A 21,882-nucleotide genomic window follows, 5' to 3' on the forward strand; every position below is an offset into this window, starting at 1 on the left:
TGAGCGATGAATTACTTTTTTCATGAGCAACACACAATGGCACTGATTCTAGTGTAGTTATTATCTCCCATTCTGGTCGTAATTCATCCATCTAATGACAACCCAAAGGAAAATGTTGTCCTTTAAATCAGACCTGGAAAAACAAATCGCACTCATCTAAGGGAAAATGCAATGTATTTTGAGTTTCATATTTCCAACTCCTTTTGCATGGGGGCTTTCCATGTTTTCCTGTTGAAAGTATGAGTTTGAAGGCCTATGAGGTGCCTTTTCATTTTCTGGAGTCAAGTCTTGGGAGTTTGACTTTTGTACATTGTTGTTCCATCGGGAAAGGAAATAAATTAGTTTTGCATTGAAAGTAATGCAATTAGCCTCTGCCAGACGTAGATCTCCCAAAGTTGATTATATCAGCAATAATTGAGTAGATGTGTCTACCTAGAATTACATTATAATAGCAAAGAGCAGGGAAAATAAGTGTGGAAGGAGGATATAAAAAATATATAGGGAGATTGAATGAGAGGGAGATGGAGGGAGAGTATTGCATGTGTAGGAGGGCAGGCTCATTGTAATAGCTGGAATGGAAAGTTATCAAACACATCAAACATTTGGAAACCACGTTTGACTGTTCCATTTATTCCATTCCAGCCATTACAATGAGCCCGTCCTCCTATGGTTCCCCCACCAGCCTCCTCTGAAGTAAACGTAACAGTGTTTCAGTGAAGAACAAACAGGCGTCAAGTCAACAAGAAAAAGAGGACAATCTTTATTTCAAACCAGTAATAAAGTGTGACAATCTCAATTCAAACCCAATGAGCAAAGTTTGGCAGAGAATGGTAGGCAACTACAATGACCAGAATGCAAGGCAAGGGCATGTTGGTTTCCATAGTGCAGTTTCACAGTTGTCTTCTGAAAACCAAGATTAGTACTTGGGTTCGGGTGCCTAATTTTGTCAACTAAACGCTAGACACAAGCACAATAGATGTTTTAGCTGACGTCACGAAAACGATGCGCGCGCTTCAATGGGGCAGTGTGTTGTGATTCTGGATGGCCAGATAGCTAGCAACAATGACAAGAAGCTACCATGTGGGGAATCGTAGGTAGCTAGTTTTATCTTGTTCTTGATACCATGTCTTGTTTTTGAGGTGCTTAGACTGAAGTCATGTCTATGCTAATATGGCTCAAATTTGCTAGCCAACTAACAACTGTAACGATCTATTTGAGATAAGTGCTCAATGTGCAAATGTATTGTTTTCGATAAACATTGGAGAGTAAAAATATAACATTTTGTCATCAATCTAACACAATCTGTTTCGCCCTAGAGTCGCGCACGTGTCGGTTTTGTTTCTAAACTATCAACACGTCTATGAAATCCGCTAAAGAAAAAAGTTGAACAGAAACGTAACAATTGTTATGTAATATAATAGTTTCACTGGGTAACTTAACGAGAGGGCTGGAGATCATGTTTTTCGTAATACTTATATGACCTTGATCTAACATTTCATTAACATCAGTATGCCATGTATCCATAAGATAAACCGTTGTAGTAGTTGATCTGGCATTGTTCATCAACCGTAGGTCATATCATATACATTGTTTGTCATGCAATGCTTATGTAGGACTAAGAATATAAACAGTGTACCCCTTTAAACGCCACATGACCCTTTTATTGCAATGTACTGTCATTAAGTACTGTAAAAACTCCCAACAGGATTTTGTCAGTGCATTGAGTAAACTCACACTGAATTGTATTGTAATCTCAGTGCATTTCTATGCAATCTGATACCATTTCCTTCCCAGAAACGTAGCCTACCAGAACTAGTGATGGACAACAGGTGGTGAAGATCTTTCAGAGGAGAGCAAAGAGCCACCATTTTGAATCTGATCAGCCATTGTCTTCAAGTGTATAACCATTCCATGTTTGCATCTGAAATGGCACCCTATTCCCTATATAGTGCACTACTTTTGGCCAAGCTGGTCAAAAGTAGTGCACTATATAGGGAATAGGGTGCCATTTCAGATGCACAAACCCATATTGATGTCATTAAGCCTGTCTCCCATTACATGAACCATTGGCCATCTAAAATAGAGAAAAAACAACTTACTGTACAGTGTGTCTATTTAAAACTACAGCAGGGTAAATAAGCCAGACATCCCTTCAACCTTACATTATCCAGATTGTGGGCTCTATGTGATTGTTTGCATCATCTCCACTGTTGTACACTGTTCTATGAAAAAGTGTCTGGAGTTACAAACGTGAGATTCCATTTGAAAAGCATGAGTATTCATTTTATGGCAAATTTTCCTTCATGGGCACTTCCTCTGCAGTCAACTATGGGTGAATTGCAACATTCAGCGGGGGGAGTAGTAATCAAAAGCTTTGATTTGGGAATTCTAAATTCCAACAGAACAAAGTGTATAAATCAATATCAAATATTTCAGTGCCATTGGACACAGGAAAAATGGGTCACTTATTTTTTTTTTTATACACAAATGCTACCTGATTCAAAGTATGGAATGACCCTGTGTAGTGGTTGTTTAAGAAATGATAATAATACATTTAGCTAAAATGTGGCTTATTTCCTTCCTTTCTTCTCTGCAACACTTATCAATGACTAATCTTTGTAATTCCATTTCCAAAAGGCTAATTTAATAAAGGACATGATTTTTTTAGTGCGTTGCCTAGCGGCTGACTAATAAGATTCAATAGCAATAAAAAAACAGTCTGCGAAAAGAAAACAGTAGGGCGGGGGGGGGGGGGGGAAAGGATGATAAAGATGAAAAATATATAAAACAACACATTGTTGATATGTGTCCGAGTTCCATGTATGTCACTAGGCCTGTTTCTCCGCCTCCACTACCCTTGGCATTAATCTGCTTTCTTGTCGTCCGGGTTCTTTTCCTGCTCCTCCTCTTCCTCATTCTCTCCGTCCTCCTCGGGGCCCTCCAGCTCCCCGGGGGCCTGCCGAGGCTCGTCCTCCTCGTCGTCGTCCTCCTCCTCGTCGTCCCTCTTCATGAGCTCCATGTCCTCCTGGCCATCGTCCGACTCGGCTGTGCAGATGCCATAGCACATCAGGCTGATCACGCCCAGTGGCAGACCAAACAGGAAACAGCCCAGCACTGGGGAGCTGCGAAACACAGACTGAGAGGAGGGAGGGGTGATCGGGCGAAAAGAAGAAGAGATTGAGCGATTGGCAGAGATGGAGAGATTGATAGAGAGAGAATGAGAGAGGTTTGGCAGTGGTGGACAGAAGGTAGGGTGGAACAGTGGAAAGAGTAAAATATATATATGCTGTTGGATTCTGGGTTAAACTTGGAAAATTGCTATCCTAGAGACATGACATATCAGAAGTAAGACTATGGTATCTGAGGGGTGATACTGTTGTTTTCATCAGAAGTTAATTGTTATCTGTAGGAGCCAGATGGCTTTGGAATGTGCTGGGTAACCGGGAGGCAGTCACATGATTGCTATAAGTGGAGATCTTTGGGTTAGACATCAAGGGGTTTGAGGTCAGGTCAGATCACCTTAAGGGAGAAGGGACGGTTTATTACCCCATCACTTCGTCTTCCTGTCGAACCATAAAAGATGTAAGGATTGGAGAAGTGCCTAAATTGGAGTATATATACTTGTGGTGGAAACATGTTTTGTCTAATGCAGCTGTATTGATCCTCTGGGAAGAATTAAACTTGGTTAAGCTTTCATAGCATCCGTTGAGTTTTTTACTCTGATAATTAGATCCTAACAATGCCCTCTATAAGCCCAAAACATAAACACATATTCAATGCCAAACATATCATTACCTAACATGCACTTTTTACGCTTGCCTGGCTCAGTTTTCCCTTCTAAACCAAGCTAAACGGCCCTCACAGTCACACACACAACCCCAGGAACCTCAAATATGACTGTATAATTTGCCCTCTTTGCTCAGCATTCCCTTATAAACCAACCTAAATTAGCCTCACCTATGGGCACAGATGAGCTCATAGCACTACTCCAGTGACACACAATGTCTTCCTCTAAAATATGGATGAGTGGCAGTGAATCATTGGGCCTTAATAGAGCGGGTAGCAGGGGAGACAATGTGCCGAGAGGCAAGACATTCGGTCAAAGGCTGCTGTCATCCAGGAAGGAAAGGAAGAGAAATCCTGCCGACAACGCCAGGGGAAGAAGAGGGATGGTAATTGCCAGGCGTGTGTAATGCTAAAGATGGATGTGCTATGCTAACTCACGCAGCATCATGAGTCATTGGGTCTAATGCGGACCGTTGCTTCCTTGCAGTGATGTGTGTTTGTGTGCACTCCGAGGGCAAGTTGATGGCTGCTTGCTCATCTTGTTCACTGTGAGTGACCAAGGCTAGCAGGGGCACTACTCAAAAGAAACAACTGAGTGCTTCACAATAAAAAATAATGACATTCAGACTGAAAAAAATAACGACATCCTTCTTTCCCATTACAGATTTTAGTGAGGCATGCTTGAACTTCACACAAAAAACAACAACTGTGAAACTTCTATACAACATTTCAAAATGGTAATTTTAGGCAAAAAAAAGCAATGATTTTCTTTCCCCCCCTCGGTGACCATTTTCCATCAATTTATATTTCCTGCCATATTAGCATTTTTCTAAATCTAATCTATAATTTTATTTTCTATTTCAGGGCACCTTTAAGGTTTATTCTTGGTTCAGGTATAGTCTACTTTCTGAATAGCATTACGCTACTACATCCCATTTTCATTCATATCACACAGTCAGCCAAATAATCACTAGTCCTCCCTGTTACAAAACCAACTAGCTAGCCTACTGACTTTACTACACTCGCTAAGTCTAGGGGTGCTAGGCCTAGCTATAACCTGATTTTATGTGTGCGGACCGTGATGTATGCATCTGCCCAGGAGACAGCAACCTTACTTGGGTCCAGGGCTAGCTCAGTCTCGACTCCTTTGTCGGCCAGCTCAAACAAGTTATGGATGTTCAAATTAGTGACAAAAAAAAAATAAACACAAAAAAGGAAACTACAAAAAGGCATGCCCAAAAAATAACGATTCAAACCAAAGGCCCAAATGGCCCTCAAACTGCAGCAGCCTCACGGCTATGCAAGCTGCCACACTGACTGATTACCCACACCTGTGCACAATCAACACTTAACAAAACTTCCTGGCAGAGCACAACACCTGACCCAGTTGGTGCTGTCACCTGGGGATGGAGTGTGAAAGTGGTAGTGTAGTGTCTAATTGTACTATAAGAACAGCTCCAACAGTTCAAAGAAAGATTTATTTTCTATCCTTCCTCATTCCTTTCCCTCTCTTTCTGTCATCTTTTCTCTCTGTCACGGTTGCAACTTCCTTTTTCAATACACCACTCCTCTTCTATTGACGAGTCATCTCCTTGTCATACTGGTAACTATCAGGGGAATAATAGTGGGCCTTAAGACACATACTAGGGATGCACGATATATCAGTGAACATATCGGAATCGACCGATATTAGCTAAAAATGCCAACATTGGTATTGGCCCAAGTCTCGTTTAACCGATGTCAAAGCTGACGTGCATACCTATCTATATAACAAAGGTACATGACGTAATGCAAGCATTTCGCTACACTCGCATTAACATCTGCTAACCATGTGTATGTGACAAATTACATTTGATTTGATAATGACGCCACGTAAAATGTTGCTATACGTGCAACACAGCATTCCTAAACTAGCCCACAATGTATGATGTGTGGATCGAGCAGTCAACAAGTCAGCAGTCATTTGACAGAGTAACAAAATTTCAGCGAGACAAATCAAAGGTGAAATCCATTAAAGCCAAGATAATGGAATTCATTGCCCTTGACAATCAACCGTTCTTTGTCGTGGGTGATGTTGGCACCGGTACACATTACCAAGTGCGCTATTTTTCAGATGTTGCCCTACCGGAGTTACACAGTAATAGCGTCACTGCTATTAACGTCACCACATACATACTATGGAACGCCGTTTTGGTCTTTGCGTGTCAAAAAAGATACAGTAGCACTGTCAACGCTGTACAAAAAAGTCAACCTCGGCCACGAACGCTGTGTTTACAATACCGCGTCGGTAATAAAGCATAATTTATTTGACCGCATCTTCTGGGGTAGCTAGCTTTAGCTTTGTACTTAGCTAGCATCAATCCACCAGCCTGAAAACAATGACAAGAAGAACCTGCAGCCATTTTCATTATTCTTAACAATGATTTAGGAATCCTTGTGAGTAAGTATTAGCTAGCTTGCCACTTGTTGTTCGCCTATTGAAATTGAACTTCAGTTCATGAAAATAACTAGCTAGTCAGCAACTTAACCCTGTTGCCCAAAGCTAACGTTATAATCTGGCTAGTGAGGCTCGACCACACCGGGTTATGTGTTGTGAAGCTAGCCACAAGAAGGATTAGTCACAATAGTGGAATTTGTGGTTTGCCTTAAAAATAAAAGCACGTCATTGACAGTAATGCAAATGAATACAAATAGTAGAATATGCCATACTTTCATTTTGAAGGCTAACCGCAAAGTCCACTATTGTGGCTAATCCTTATTGTGGCTAGCTTCACATAGATGCGTTCGCCCACCATTAATCAAATAAGAGCTGTCTTATGAATTAGGGTTATTTTAGATGACACCAAGTATATAGTTAGCTAGCTAACTATAGCTACTGAAACAGATGTCAAATAGCAAATACCCAAACGGCGTTCCATAGAAATCCCATAGAAATCCTGGTTGAGAATGAAACGACTGAACAACGAAACAGCACAGCAAGTAAGTGAAAGAAATAGGTTTTGTGTGTCCATGTGCGTCCATTTGTTTTGTGTGTGTTAACTATTTAACTGTACTAGAATGCTTAAAAGGCCGCTAAAATTGTAAATATCGGTTATCGGCATCAGGTTTTTTGGCAAGGAAAATATTGGATATCGGTATCGGCCAAAAATGTCATATCGGTGCATCACTAACACATACTGTAGCTAGCTACACAGGATATTGTACCAGAGGGCTATTTCCCTCCATATTCTACTTGTTATTCAGAAAATACCATGAGAAATATAATTCAAATTAAAAACGGCAACCAAATGTTGTTTTTTCTTAATTGTTTTGATGGAGACATCACGACAGCCTACATTTAACCTATGCTGCATACATGGCTAATTTATCCTCCCTCAATCATCCTGTTTCCCATTTCCCCCTGCTATTTGCCTAATGCTGATTGTGCCCAGCCACTCACCATAATGGTGGACTTGGCATCGAAGGCCACTCGTTTGACCCTCTGGAACATGCCGTCTCCTCCCTGGGCCTGAGGGGAAACACACAGACAGAGGATGTGGTGTTAGAGTGGAGCACTGGGGAGACTGGAATGTGAGTGAGAGAGAGAGAGTGAGAGTGTGTGAGAGAAAGAGAGAGAGAGAGATCAGCCTGCCAGCGCTTCCTCATTAGAGTCTTTGACAGCATAGCAGCCATGAGGTGAGCTGGCTGGGCTGGCACGAGCCTGGGGAACAGAACAGGGTTCTTACTCTCCACTGCTGTTTACTTGGTGGGGTTTTGGTTTGTTTTGCCAGGCGAAAAAAAAAACTACTGAACGCTCTGGGAAAGAGAAGGACTTCCGGTGTGTTTGGATTACAGTTGAATTAATCTGTGACTTTATAATAAACAAGAGGGGGAAAGGATGTCACTTTTTCCAGCTGCCATTTAGTGGATTCAATGATGTATAGAAACCCCCGATTGCTGATGCTATTTATTGGCCATTGAGAGGCTTTAAAGCCATCGGTTGGCCATATTGGCACAACCCAGTAGGAGCAGTCCTCCATAGGAATTAATGGAATCCTATAGTATTTAAATTACATGTTTCAACGACAAAATTACATGTCTTTAAGTATTTGGTTGTTGTAGTGGGGATAGTTATATAAGTTATCTCTAAATATTATACTTTTAAGGAATTAAAACATATTTTCATTTTTATATGTATGTTTAGCTCACATAATATAATTTAAAAGTATGCATTAAGGTGTCTCTAATAGAATGAATAGGGGAAAAATGTATAAATGCATTTCTATAGCTTTTTTTTTTTACAAGGTAGGAGGGGTGCCAAGATGGAGGCATGGTGGCTTCAACACAGGGCCCCCCATATGTCATCTAGTGTACATATAAATCATTGAGTGTAGTATATTATAATGCCAAATACTGATACTGGAATATATTATATGCCAAATACTGACACTGTAAATAAATATTTAGGAGCCAGAGTAATGGCAGAAAGGCTACGTAGAAGAAAAACGATGTAACATAAATGTCAATCTCAATAAAGGATATTGCCAAAGTGTCCATCCAGTCTCATTGGAATTCCCTGGATAAATAAAGACTAAACAAACCCTGGACAGCTGCACAAACAATTTGAGCTTTTTGTTGCAGTTAGAATGGTCAAATAAATAGGGGAAGGGAAAAGAAAACCAGCTGTAGCCAAAATGGCGGAGGGGAGTCAGAGAAGAGTGGAGTTATGGACCTGAGCGGAGCCGTCTAGAACACTGTTGATGAAGTGAACCAGCTGCTCCAGGGTCTCCACGGGCTCGCTGGGCAGGAAGTACTGCTCATTAGACGTGTTGAGGATGATGATGGACGGCACCGAGACCTCTCTGTGGGGGAGAGAGAAAGAGGAGATTATCACTCTAAAAAAGGTCACAGAGATATGGCAGATAACCAATTCAGAAGATAAACTATGCAGCAAAATGTCAATCTCAATAAAGGATGATTGCAATCGTTCGACTGCAATCATTTTAGCAGTGGAAGGATTGAGGTACAGGCAGGTGGGAGAAATAGATTGGAGGGTTGGAGCAGGGATTGAACCCCAGTCTATGGTGAGGAGAGCAGTTAATGCCTTTAAGCCTGGAGCATTAGCACTAGACCACGGACTCGGCGATGTACACTGCCATCTATGCTCACATGTCCCAATTTGACCCCTAGGTTTCCAGATTTGACCTCCAACACCTATTTCGAGACACTGGAATGTAAAAGTTTTCTATTTTTCTATACTGCAGAATATCCCTCTACCCATATTATATATGGCCAGGAGTTTTTCTGACCATGTGAGCTGACCTGAGAAAACTCAGGGCCGCACTTATTACATGCGCCGAATACAACAGGTGACTGTGATTACAGGGCTACCGTAGGCAGGAGGCTTTTGGCCAGTGGGAGGTCAGGGGTGAGCGCTCTCTATTTTAAGCACACTCACTACCTCTATCAAATCAAATCCCATTTTGTTTGTCACATGCGCCAAATACAACAGGTGTACAGTCGTGGCCAAAAGTTGAGAATGACACAAATATTAATTTTCACAAAGTTTGCTGCTTCAGTGTCTTTACATATTTTTGTCAGATGTTACTATGGAATACTGAAGTATAATTACAAGCATTTCATAAGTGTCAAAGGCTTTTATTGACAATTACATGAAGTTGATGCAAAGAGTCAATATTTGCCGTGTTGACCCTTCTTTTTCAAGACCTCTGCAATCCGCCCTGGCATGCTGTCAATTAACTTCTGTGCCACATTCTGACTGATGGCAGCCCATTCTTGTATAATCAATGCTTGGGGTTTGTCAGAATTTGTGGGTTTTTGTTTGTCCACCCACCTCTTGAGGATTGACCACAAGTTCTCAATGGGATTAAGGTCTGGGGAGTTTCCTGGCTATGGACCCAAAAATATTGATGTTTTGTTCCCCGAGCCACTTAGTTATCACTTTTGCCTTATGGCAAGGTGCGCCATCATGCTGGAAAAGGCATTGTTCGTCACCAAACTGTTCCTGGATGGTTGGGAGAAGATGCTCTCGGAGGATGTGTTGGTACCATTCTTTATTCATGGCTGTGTTCTTAGGAAAAATTGTGAGTGAGCCCACTCCCTTGGCTGAGAAGCAACCCCACAAATGAATGGTCTCAGGATGCATGACAAAGGACTGATGGTAGCGCTCACCTTGACTTCTCCGGACTAGCCTTTTTCCGGATGCCCCAAACAATCGGAAAGGGGACTCAGAGAAAATGACTTTACCCCAGTCCTCAGCAGTCCAATCCCTGTACCTTTTGCAGAATATTAGTCTATCCCTGATATTTTTCCTGGAGAGAAGTGGCTTCTTTGCTGCCCTTCTTGACACCATCCTCCAAAAGTCTTCGCCTCACTGTGCATGCAGATGCACTCACACCTGCCTGCTGCCATTCCTGAGCAAGCTCTGTACTGGTGGTGCCCCGATCCCGCAGCTGAATCAACTTTAGGAGACAGTCCTGGCGCCTGCTGGACTTTCTTGGGTGCCCTGAAGCCTTCTTCACAACAATTGAACCGCTCTTCTTGAAGTTCTTGATGATCCGATAAATGGTTGATTTAGGTGCAATCTTACTTGCAGCAATATCCTTGCCTGTGAAGCCCTTTTTGTGCAAAGCAAGAACACAACGGCACATGTTTCCTTGCAGGCAACCATGGTTGACAGAGGAAGAACAATGATTCCAAGCACCACCCTCCTTTTGAAGCTTTCAGTCTGTTATTCGAACTCAATCAGCATGACAGAGTGATCTCCAGCCTTGTCCTCGTCAACACTCACACCTGTGTTAACAGGATTGCAGCCCTAAGAAGTTAACGGGATTGATATGACAACAGCCAGTGAAAGTACAGAGCGCCAAATTCAAACAACAGAAATCTCATAATTAAAATTCCTCAAACATACATGTATCTTTTACCATTTTAAAGGTAATCTTGAGAGAATCACTGACATGATGAAAGCTGGTCCTTTTGTGGCAGGGCTGAAATGCAGTGGAAATGATTTTGGGGGATTCAGTTCATTTACATGGCAAAGAGGGACTTCATTCATCTGATCACTCTTCATAACATTCTGGAGTATATAGAAATTGCCATCAGACAAATTGAGGAAGCAGTCTTTGTGAAAATGTATATTTGTGCCATTCTCAAAACTTTTGGCCATGACTGTAGACCTTAACGTGAAATGCTTACTTGCAACAATGCAGTTTTAAGAAAATAGAGTTAAGAAAATAATTACTAACTAAAGTAAAACATTTAATACGAGAAGTAACACAAAATAACTATAATGTGACTATGTACACGGGGTGGGGTACGGGTACAGAGTCAATGAGCGGGGGTACAGGTTAGTCAAGGTAATTTGTACATGTAGGTATGGGTAAAGTGACTATGGATAGACAAACAGCGAGTAGCAGCAGTGTAAAAACAAATTGTTCAGCAGTCTTATGTTTTGGGGGTAGAAGCTGTTAAGGAGCCTTTTGGACCTAGACCTGTCGCTCTGGTACCGCTTGCCGTGCAGTAGTAGAGAAAACAGTCTATGACTTCAGTGACTGGAGTCTTTGACAATTCTTTGAGCCTTCCTCTGACACCACCTAGTATATAGGTCCTGGATGGCAGGAAGCTTGGCCCCAGTGATGTACTACCCTCTGTAGTGCCTTGCGGTCTGAGGCAGAGCAGTTGCCATAACAGGCAGTGATGCAACCAGTCAGGATGCTCTCGATGGTGCAGCTGTAGAACTTTTTGAGAATCTGGGGACCCATGCTAAAACTTTTCAATCTCCTGAGGGGGAAAAGGTATTGTCGTGTCCTCTTCACTACTTTCTTGGTGTGTTTGGACCATGATAGTGTGTTGGTGATGTGGACACCAAGGAATTTGAAGCTCTCGATCCGCTCCACTACAGCCCCGTCGATCTGAATGGGGGGCGTGTACTGCCCTCATTTTCCTGTAGTCCACAATCATCTGCTTTGTCTTGCTCGTGTTGAGGGAGAGGTTGTTGTCGTCCTTCCACCACACTGCCAGGTCTCTGACCTCCTCCCTATAGGCTGTCTCATTGTTGTCGGTGGTCAGGCCTACCACCGTTATGTCGTCAACAAACTTAATGATGGTGTTAGAGTCGTGCTTGGCCACCCAGTAGTGGGTGAATAGGGAGTACAGGAGGGGACTGAGCACACATCCCTGATGGGCCCCCGTGTTGAGGATCAGTGTGGCAGATGTGTTGTTGCCTATCCTTACCACCTAGGGTCGGCCCGCCAGGAAATGCAGGATCCTGTTGCAGAGGGAGGTGTTTAGTCCCACGGTCCTTAGCTTAGTGATGAGCTTTGTGGGCACGATGGTGTTGAACGCATATCAACCATGATGCCAATTAAATAGTAGATTATAGTGTAAAAAGCACAAGAAACAAAAATAACAAAGAAGCTTTATAGTCAAGATGGGATACACAGTTCTTTTCTTTTCGATGCGGCTCGACTTTTCCTGAGGGCATTGGTATTTGGTATGGATGAAAGGCAATGCGATGCAGAGTTTTTGGAGTGTCATCTTGATCTTTATGCAAACAGTGTGCGACTCTGGCGGCATCATGGGGCCACAGTTAAAGGAACCTTTACAAATTAGAGCTGACAACTGAAACAGAGGGAGTCCAGCACTGTGTGGCCACACAGCTGAGGTGACATATACAGTGTCACACAGACACAGTGTAACCCAGAAGATCAGACAACTGCACAGCTCAACTGAGAGAAGGCACACGTATAGATACAATGTACACGTGCGTGCGTGCACACACATACACAAACAAACACACAACTACACAGACCAGCTGAGATAAAGCAGGTTGTGCATCACTGTGCACACCGCAGCTGAGCTTAGGCACACAAGCTGCGCACACACACTAGCTTTGTAGACAGCCCTCCACTACACCACCATTAGGCTGAGATCTGGAGCTGTGCATGCACACACAACCCCCCCCCCCCCCCATCCACAAACCCTACGTGAGTACTCCATCTGACATTCAGCCGAGAACCAACAGATGGCAGACATTTTGAATCAACATGGATTAGCCCATTCACCTTTCAGAGAGCAGACTGCTGGGTCTTTTCAGCAGCACTTCCACTCTCACTCTGCCTGCTTTGCGCATGCATATTGCAGAATGGCTCTGTCATAGCAACGGCCATTACGGAGAGTGTGAGAGTCGCCATGGCTCTGGCTCCTCCAGTTTCCACCCAAACACAATGCAATACTCAAACAGACGGGCAGAAACACTAAAACCAGCCTCAGACGTTAAATTACATGGGACTAGGGAGTGTGCGTGCTTGCATGCGCGCACATGTCTGTGTGTGTGCACGTGTGTGTCTGCCAGATATGACTGGGTGCTTCTCGCTGCCAGAGAAGGAGCCCAGTAATCTGTGTGATGAAGGAGGGGAGGATAAAAGGCCATCAGATTTATTTCCCTGGCCTTCCTAAGGGAGCGGGATTAGTGGCCATTGACAGGCCGGGATTTTATTCCTCAAAGGAGGCCAATTAATCCTGGGCAAACTCAGTCCGGGGCCGTCCAAAAGAATCACAGAGGACACACACACACACACACAGAAAGCACATTATTACACAAGCATGCAAACAATTGTGTAATCACTACCCACCCTATACACATTTTAATATGTATGTCTATTATAATCCCCCATCACAGTGTCAGCATTACACACAGACACACAGTGTACTTCGATCACAGACATATTCACAGTAACACATTTGCTGTCATCACAAACACACTCTGTAAGCCCCTGGTGTGATTAAAAGAGCATGTTTACTGTAATCTCCCTCACACAAACAATAACATTCTGAGGTATTTAACCCCCCCCCCCACATACACTAGGGTTGTCATGATGCTAATATTGCAATTCATCCGAAATACCGTGTTAAGGAAACAAAACATGAAGCAGACTTGTTTTTGGGGGAAAACAGTCATAATGTTGAAAAAATATATATATTTTATAGAAAGTCATTTTTTCAAGGACCATCGAGTTCAGTCTGCTCCGTGTTTTCTTTTTTTGCCATGGAAAATCTGGTATCATGACAACCCTAACCACACACACGCTTTGGTCACGCTCATATTAAAAAAGACAAACCAGGTGAATCCAAACGAAAGCTATGATCCCTTATTGATGTCACCACTTCAGTCAGTGTAGATAAAGGGGGAGGAAACAGGTTAAAGAAGGATTTTTAAGCCTTGAGACAGTTGAGGCATGGATTGTGTATGTCTGCCATTCAGAGGGTGAATGGCCAAGACAAAAATATGTAAGTGCCTTTGAACTGGGTATGGCAGTAGGTGCCACCGTTTTGTGTCAAGAACTGCAACACTGCTGTGTTTTGACCGTTTTCTGTGTGTATCAAGAATGGTTCAGCACCTAAAGGACATCCAGCCAACTTGGCTGGATTGACTCCAAGCATTGGAGTCAACATGGGCCAGCATCCCTGTGAAAAGCTTTTAATACCTTGTATAGTCTGCACCCCAATGAATTGAGGCTGTTCTGAGGGCAAAGGGGATGCAGCTCAATATTAGGAAGGTGTTCCTAATGTTTGGTATACTCCGTGTATTATGTATGTATGCATGGTTGCACGCATACATCACACACACACAGTCCTGTGCCCCCGCTGCCCCGCTGTGATCCTGCTGGCCCTGCCAGGCTTGGCGGTCCGGGCTAATTAACAGTGTGGTGGTGTCAGAACAGCAGCAGCACAGGCCTCTCAGAGCATGACACCACACCACGCAGCAGCGAGCCCTGTCACGCAGCTCCATACTGGGGCTTACTGCATCATTAGCACAGCTCTCCCTCCGACAGCCATTAAAGCACAGGCCCAATAAGACTCTAATCCACCAGCTTCATAGGACTCGTGTATTCTCCCCATCTCCACGGCGGTATCTATACAAGGTAAACCTGGATGGGAGCTAGCATTAGTGATGGGGGAAAAAATAAAAAGATATGTAACTATCGGGATTTTTTTTTTTTTTTATTTTTTACAATATATTATTAAAAATCCTACAATGTGATTTTCTGGATTTTTTTCTCATTTTGTCTGTCATAGTTGAAGTGTACCTATGATGAAAATTACAGGCCTCATCTTTTTAAGTGGGAGAACTTGCACAATTGGTGGCTGACTAAATACTTTTTTGCCCCACTGTATTGTATCGTTTTGACAAAGTCGCAATATTATTGCGCTAGTTGGCTATACCTGCACCAAAACGGCAGTATTTTTCCTTCATAGCTTGTTCTCGATCTTCTTTTTAAATAGGGAGCCATTTTGTTTTTAGCACTTGACTGATCAAAACTCATTCTCATGGCTCTTTCTTGTCCCTCTGCAGCAGACATATGGTAAGCAATATGTTTGGAACATCGAATCGCACTAAAATCACAGTATCGAATCGCAATACATAGAGAATCGCAATACATATCGTATCAACACCTATGTCTCATGGTAATTCTGGCAATTCCCAGCCCACTAAAAGCAAATGACGGTCAGTCCCGGGTAATTGACGGATCCAACAGAGTGCATTTTAATAGCGGAGGCAGACTTTAAATTGCGGTTTTATGGAGTCTGACAGTGTGAGGTTACTGCGGTAGCCTAGGAAACCTGGGAAGGGAGTAGGGGGGAGAGAGGAGGAGGCAGTAGAAGGGAGGAGGAAGAGACAGGAAGGTGGTGGTAGAAGAAAGGGGTGGTAGAGGAGAGGAGGAGAGGAAGTACAGAAGAGGAGGTAAAGAAGCCTGAGAGATGGAGGAGAAAAAGGAGGAGACGCTCACCCCATAATGAGGCTGTTGATGTAGTCGTTTCCATCCATGTGGCCAAACTGGAAGTCTCTGGGGAGATGGAACAAGACGAGCAACAAAATGAGACAACATGCATACAAACAAGCTCATTTATAACAAACAACTCATCATAAGACCAACAAAATGAAAGGATATAAGCATTGCTATCCTAACAAGAGTTATAACACAAGTGTCCTATGAAGACTGAACCAAGGACTCCCTTCTCTCTCCAACGGCACGTAATAGCAAAATAACACAAAATTCCCAAATTCCCATTTCAAAAAAGTATCGGATGAGTTACCTAAAAACGGTAAGGCAGAGGAAGGAAGAATTCCATTCGTATCTCATTGTGTTGCTCTGTGTTGGCGCATGCCATTTGTATCTCATTGTGTTGTTTTGTGTTGGCGCCTGTGTGATGCATTGTGGGAAGAAAGCAGGCGATAGGGATGGAAGGGGTCTGCAGCAGAAGCCGAGGGAACTGGGAAGAACCCAGTCATTCGCACTGAGAGACGGATTATGGCCGCCTCAACATATATATTACATTCATATTAAATCATGGTTCCATCTGGAACACCTGTCCCCTGGGTGCCAAACAATACAGCCGGTGCCAATATCAATGACATGTTTATGAAGACACTCAACTATTATTAAACCCGATCTAATCTGGTTAGGCTGAAGCTCAGTCAGATAATATTGGGCTAAAGACTGAGTACTTGAAGGAAGTGAGGCTTGTTGAATTCTTATTCTAAGATACCAAGCAATTGTGAGACATTTCTCTTACCTAAGAGGAAGCTAGTTTATGGACTTCAATGAATGAATTCAGTGTGTGTTCGTGTGTGTGTGTACATGTGAGAGACTTTTGGAAGAATATATTATACACATTTTATGTGGTGAGCGTGTCTATAAATGTCAGTTCATCATAGCAATCACCATAGCTCTCCCTACTCAACCGCATAAATATTGCTGTCTCCCTCCCGTTCCCCCTGTCTTCACCTCCCTCCCACTCTCTTTTCAACTCTCTGCTGTGCAACAGACCCACAACGCTAACTCACAATCACTCAAATACACATACCCCCAACCCATAGCACACAGACACACACACCTAGCCAGCACCCAAACACACACAGAGAATAACACACAACACACACACAGACACGTCTCCTTGGGTAGTCTCCTCTCAGAGATTGCATTTATCGCTCTGTCACACGGTTGCGGATGGAGGGCGAGCTGAATGCCACAGTATTCATTACCACCCTCACACACCGCTTCACTCATCCAAATGACATCTATCTGCATCAGTCGCCTGCCTTCCGTGTCTGCCTCAGTCTCCGTGTCTGCCTCAGTCTCCGTGTCTGCCCACCAGAAGGGGCACTAACAAGGGGGGTGTGACGTAATTACAACGAGCCATCTAGCATTTAGGTTGTGTCAAAACACTGGGCTATAATCTAACTGTGAATCAGGAGAGTGTGATGACTTCAAAAACAAGGCGCGATAGCGTGGCAGATAGTCTAACTGATGATAGGGATCTGTGAAATTCAATCAGCTCTAATGTGGCTGCCTGGAGAGGAGAAGAAACACTTTGATCATAGAGATTTTAGATAATACGTCTTCATTTAGCTAGAGGGCCAGCACCGGTGAATTAACTAGTAAAGAGAAAGAGCAATATGGAATGTGTGCCAAGTATGGTGAGATTCTGTACATTGACACTAATATGTAGGACTATGTATGGGACGAGGGTCTGTACTGCAGTGAATGCATTTGATGTGTGTGTTCTTACGCATCAGCCTTATGAATCCCATTTCGAGTTTGTCGCGAGGTAGATCACTTCTTAATTAAAGCAAAATGAATCCATTGCACGCACCATTCTGTAATGTAGTGTTCCATTCACACTGGTGATAGTTTAATAAGGTATTCTTACAGGAGAACAAAGTCTCGTGAGGTAATACGTTCCTCCAACTGTGCAGCGACTGACAGCTCCAGAGGAGCGCCTATTTTTGGTAAGCCTGACATTTTGCATAATTACCTCCCCACTGATACTGAATGAAACCAGACATGTCCTCAAAGAAGTACAGCTGGTTAGGCTGTCTCCCCACAGCGATCCCTTGTAATAAGTGTGTGTGTGTGTGTGTGTGTGTGTGTGTACACTTGTTCTTCTAACCTCGTGGGGACCTGAAATCTCCAAATGTTCCCACAAGGATAGTAAAACAAGGACCATGAAGACAAAGACTATTTTAAGTTTAGTGTTAAAATTAGGGTTAGAATTGGGGGTTAGATTTAGGATTAGAGTTAGGGGTTAAGGTTAGGGATTAGAGAAAATAGGGTTTTGAATGGAAATACATTTAAGGTCGGTCACAAGGACAGAAAAACAAAAGTTTGTGTGTGTGTGATTATGAATATATGAATGGTCCATCTCCATCCAAACACTTACCTGTTAAAATGCTCCCTGTATTCCTTTGCCACTCTCTGAATCAGAGTCTTTAATCTAACAGACAAATCAAAGAAAGAGGCAAAGGTACCACATTAGTTCACATCAGTCCACATCGTGACGCTCTTCCCACATGCATCAATTTGTGGGCAATCCAAACAATAAATGCAGCGCTTATCTTTAGTTGAAAAAGCTGGGCGTTTTTAAATGCCGCCGCAGCGGTTTCCATGGAAGCGTGCGATTGTAATTTGTCTAGCAGCACTAGGCTTTAATTTCACAATGTTCTTTTGTACCTGCCGCTTTCCTCTGTCGGGTCCTTCTCGTCGATGACTGCAATCGCCACCAATTTGCCTGTAGAGGGAGAGAGGGATTACAAATCACACTCACAAACAGACAGCAGAAGAGAAGGCGGGAGGACAATAGCCTGAAGATAAAAGGCTTTGGGGGAGATATAGCACATCACTACAGAAGCAGCTAAAACAAAGAAAGCACCAACCAAGGTTTCTATTAATTTGTCATTCTGCATTTGGTGACTTCTTGGTGGTTCTAGAACCAGTGGGCGGAGGCTATTCAGGTGCAGTAGAAGGGGAAGAGGCCAATCAGAACAAGACAAATGGACTCATAAAACAACTGCCATACAACTTAAGATGGGTGTACATGTATTGTTCAGTGTTCAGGCTTGTGGACTGATGCAGGAAGGAAGCACTTAGTTGGAAATGGTAAGAACTACTCCGCCCTCTGCTGGCGTGTCATATAGCATTTCATGACAAAGCCTTGGTTGAGGTTATTATGTTGAATGTACTGATAGGATGCAATGCAATTGGTGGCCCAATCCCAAATCGACCCCTTGACTCTGTGCACTTGTGGAGATCTGAAAGACTGATTGGTGTAAGCAATAGGGTAAAACGTTGGAGTTGGAGCTATTACCAAATTGCTTACACCTGTCAAATCTACCCAGATAGCCACAAGTGCACAGGATTATGGAAAAGGCCTATACTGTGCTTGTCAGTAGGTTTGTAGAGTACAGAATGTATACTGTACCTGTCTCTCCCAGTTCATACAGGGTGAAGCCATCGATCTGCAGGTAGCTCTGAAATCGTTCTTTGTTAACCCAGGAAGACAAGCCACCGTCCACGTACTCTGCAATTACAGAGAATAACAAGACAACAGAGAAATGTCAAGCATTGATGATCAATTGAGAAAACAACAGTTTACAGAGAATGGTTCAATTGAGTATCGACGCGTGGTTGGGAAGTAGAAGGTCAGACTAATTACTTACTTACTACCTGTTGATATTCGCTATGTGAGGAAGACAAGCTCGCACGCACAGTTTCCCACCCATCCAGACACTACAAAGAGGGCCACACACAGTGGAGTTGTGGCTGGACCATCGACACCACCTCTACTCAAGCTAGTCCTATACTGAACTGCATCATCATCCAGCTGTGGAGGACCTCCTCTCATGAACTGGCAGCTCCCTGAATTATTATTATATATATATATATATTTTTTTTTACAGATTTTGTATGAAAATTGCAATATAAAATAAATATATATTATTATTATGTAAGGATGTGCTATTGGACCAGTGTTCTGCCAGATATGTGTCTATAGGTGAAGTGGTCTGGTAGGATATATTTCAGAACTGCTGCTTACTATAGACTTTTGTAGTATACTGCAGAATACTATACTGCACACTGTTATAACACTTGATTACATAATGTTTACTTTAGTATTTTTAGATCGATTGGACTGCTAGATAGCTTTTTTGCTAGCGGTGTCGATGCTGTTCTGATTTAAACGTGCTGTCTCTGGGGAGCTCATCCCACTCGATCGTGTAGTGCTTACGATATCATTTTGAAATATACTGTAGAATACTATACTCCGCACTGTAGTCTCTTGATTGATTTGACTATTTAAAAACACAAATACAAGCACAAAAGTAGATACAATGCGTTAAGACATTTGTTGAGAAAAATACAAAATAAGTTTAAAATGTAGGGATGCACGATATAAATTGGTAAGCATATCGGAATCGGACGATATTAGCTAAAAATGCCAAACATCAATGTATAGTTTAACGCCGATGTGCAAAACCGATGTCAAAGCTGACGTGTATACCTGTATGATGTAATGACGCCACAAAAAATACAGCGCTACACTTACAACACAGCATTCCTAACCTAGCCCACAATGTCTGCTGTGTGGATCTATTTTGAAGTTTCAAAGGAAGACAACAAAAAAGTCCCATATGAGGGCGGCAGGTAGCCTAGTGGTTAGAGCGTTGGGCCAGTAACCGAAAGGTTGCTAGATCGAATCCCCGAGCTGACAAGGTAAAATGCTGTATTTCTGTACCTGAACAAGGCCGTCATTGTAAATAAGAATGTCTTTACTGACTTGCCTCGTTAAATAAAGGTTCAAATAAAAAAGTTTGTGCTGCTATTATTTCCCGAGGGGGGAAAGTGAAATCTTTCAATACCACAAACCTAATTACTGATTTGAAAGTGCAACACCCCCAGACGTTCAGCAACTACTTAGAACAAAAGCAGAAAAAAAACTAAGCGCACACTTCCAACTACTAAACAAGTTCAAGTCGAGCAGTCATTTGAAAGAGTAAGAACATTTCAGCGAGACAATTCAAAGGTTGAAATCCATTAACGCCAAGATAATGGAATTCATTGCCCTTGACAATCAACCCTTCTCTAACGTGGATGATGTTGGCTTTCGCCGACTGATCGAGCACATCGAGCCCCGGTACACACTACCAAGTAGGCACTTTTTTCCCCCCAGATGTGCCCAACCGGAGTTACACAGTATTGTTGAAACGCACATACATGAGCTACTTGCTATGGGCGTCACTACTTTTAGCTTCACGACTGACATTCGGACCAGTGATGTCAGCCCCATGGGTATGCGGAGTCTGGGTCAACGAGGATTTCGTACTGAGGAAAGCCGTATTGCAAACTCAAGAATGTGCTGGTTCTCATATCGCTGCTGCCATTTCAATGGCATTTGAGAACATGTTTGAAACATAACATGACAAAGGATTTGGAAGAATGTGGAGTCGCCAGTTTGCATGGCACACACGCTGCAACTGGATGTGAACGAAGGTGTTTTGGCCCAACGCAGCATATCTGACACAGTGGCAACAGGTAGGAAGATAGTGGGTCATGTTAAACACTCACAGCTGGCATACAGCCGCCTGCATCAACGCTGGAGCAGCTTGGAGTGAAAACAAAAAGCTTAAGCAAGACATTTCCACCAGATGGAACAGTACTTTTTACATGATGGAGAGCCGTTTCCCCATCCTAGCTAAAGCTGTGTGCAAGTATCTTGGTGCTCCCTGTACTAGTGTGGACAGTGAGTGCCTTTTCAGTGCAGCTTCAAACATTGTAGACAAAAACATAAACAGACTCTCTTGTGACAAAGCCGAGCAGGTGAAGAAAAACCACCCCCAAATGTTAAAATTGGAAAAAGACAAATGGCTTTTCTTTTGTTTATTCGTGGCTGGTATAGGTCAACATTTTCATTTCATTTAAAACAAAGCATTTTTTGTTATTGTTTATTATTTTTATTTCCTAAATGAAAGATGAGATGATGTGTTGTAAATTTGCTCACATTTTACTAGTCAAGTCATTTGAGCACATTTGGAAAGTTTAAGTTGTGCCATTTATAGCAGTTTATGACATAACCTAGAGACAGTCATTTTTCAAGGAGCTAAAGCTAAAATGATTAACTGCATTTTAGTTTAAACCAATATTTATTTCAAAGCATTTAAGTTTCTCCATACGGTCAAGATTGGATAGTAAAGCAGAGCCACCAACAACTTAACCAGCTTTGTAATATTTGTGTCATGAATATCTGTTGTGTGAT

At 42.7% G+C, this 21,882-nt stretch overlaps 1 protein-coding gene across 2 annotated transcripts in view; it reads right to left on the reverse strand.

Annotated features, from left to right (window-relative positions):
• Positions 1-736: 736 nt before the first annotated feature.
• LOC115130326 (protein disulfide-isomerase TMX3) overlaps positions 737-21,882 on the reverse strand; it is a 58,919-nt gene continuing 37,773 nt past the window's right edge. For both annotated transcript variants that reach the window (XM_029661352.2, XM_029661353.2), the window contains exons 10-16: positions 19,051-19,149; positions 18,303-18,360; positions 18,013-18,066; positions 15,579-15,635; positions 8,498-8,627; positions 7,226-7,294; positions 737-3,136 (exon numbers count right to left, since the gene is read on the reverse strand). In XM_029661352.2, the coding sequence (XP_029517212.1) occupies positions 2,864-3,136; positions 7,226-7,294; positions 8,498-8,627; positions 15,579-15,635; positions 18,013-18,066; positions 18,303-18,360; positions 19,051-19,149 (740 nt within the window). In that variant the 3' untranslated portion in view covers positions 737-2,863. The remainder of the gene's footprint in view (positions 3,137-7,225; positions 7,295-8,497; positions 8,628-15,578; positions 15,636-18,012; positions 18,067-18,302; positions 18,361-19,050; positions 19,150-21,882) is intronic.

The sequence above is a fragment of the Oncorhynchus nerka genome, linkage group LG6, assembly GCF_034236695.1.
Source record: "Oncorhynchus nerka isolate Pitt River linkage group LG6, Oner_Uvic_2.0, whole genome shotgun sequence".
Lineage (NCBI taxonomy): Eukaryota > Metazoa > Chordata > Actinopteri > Salmoniformes > Salmonidae > Oncorhynchus > Oncorhynchus nerka.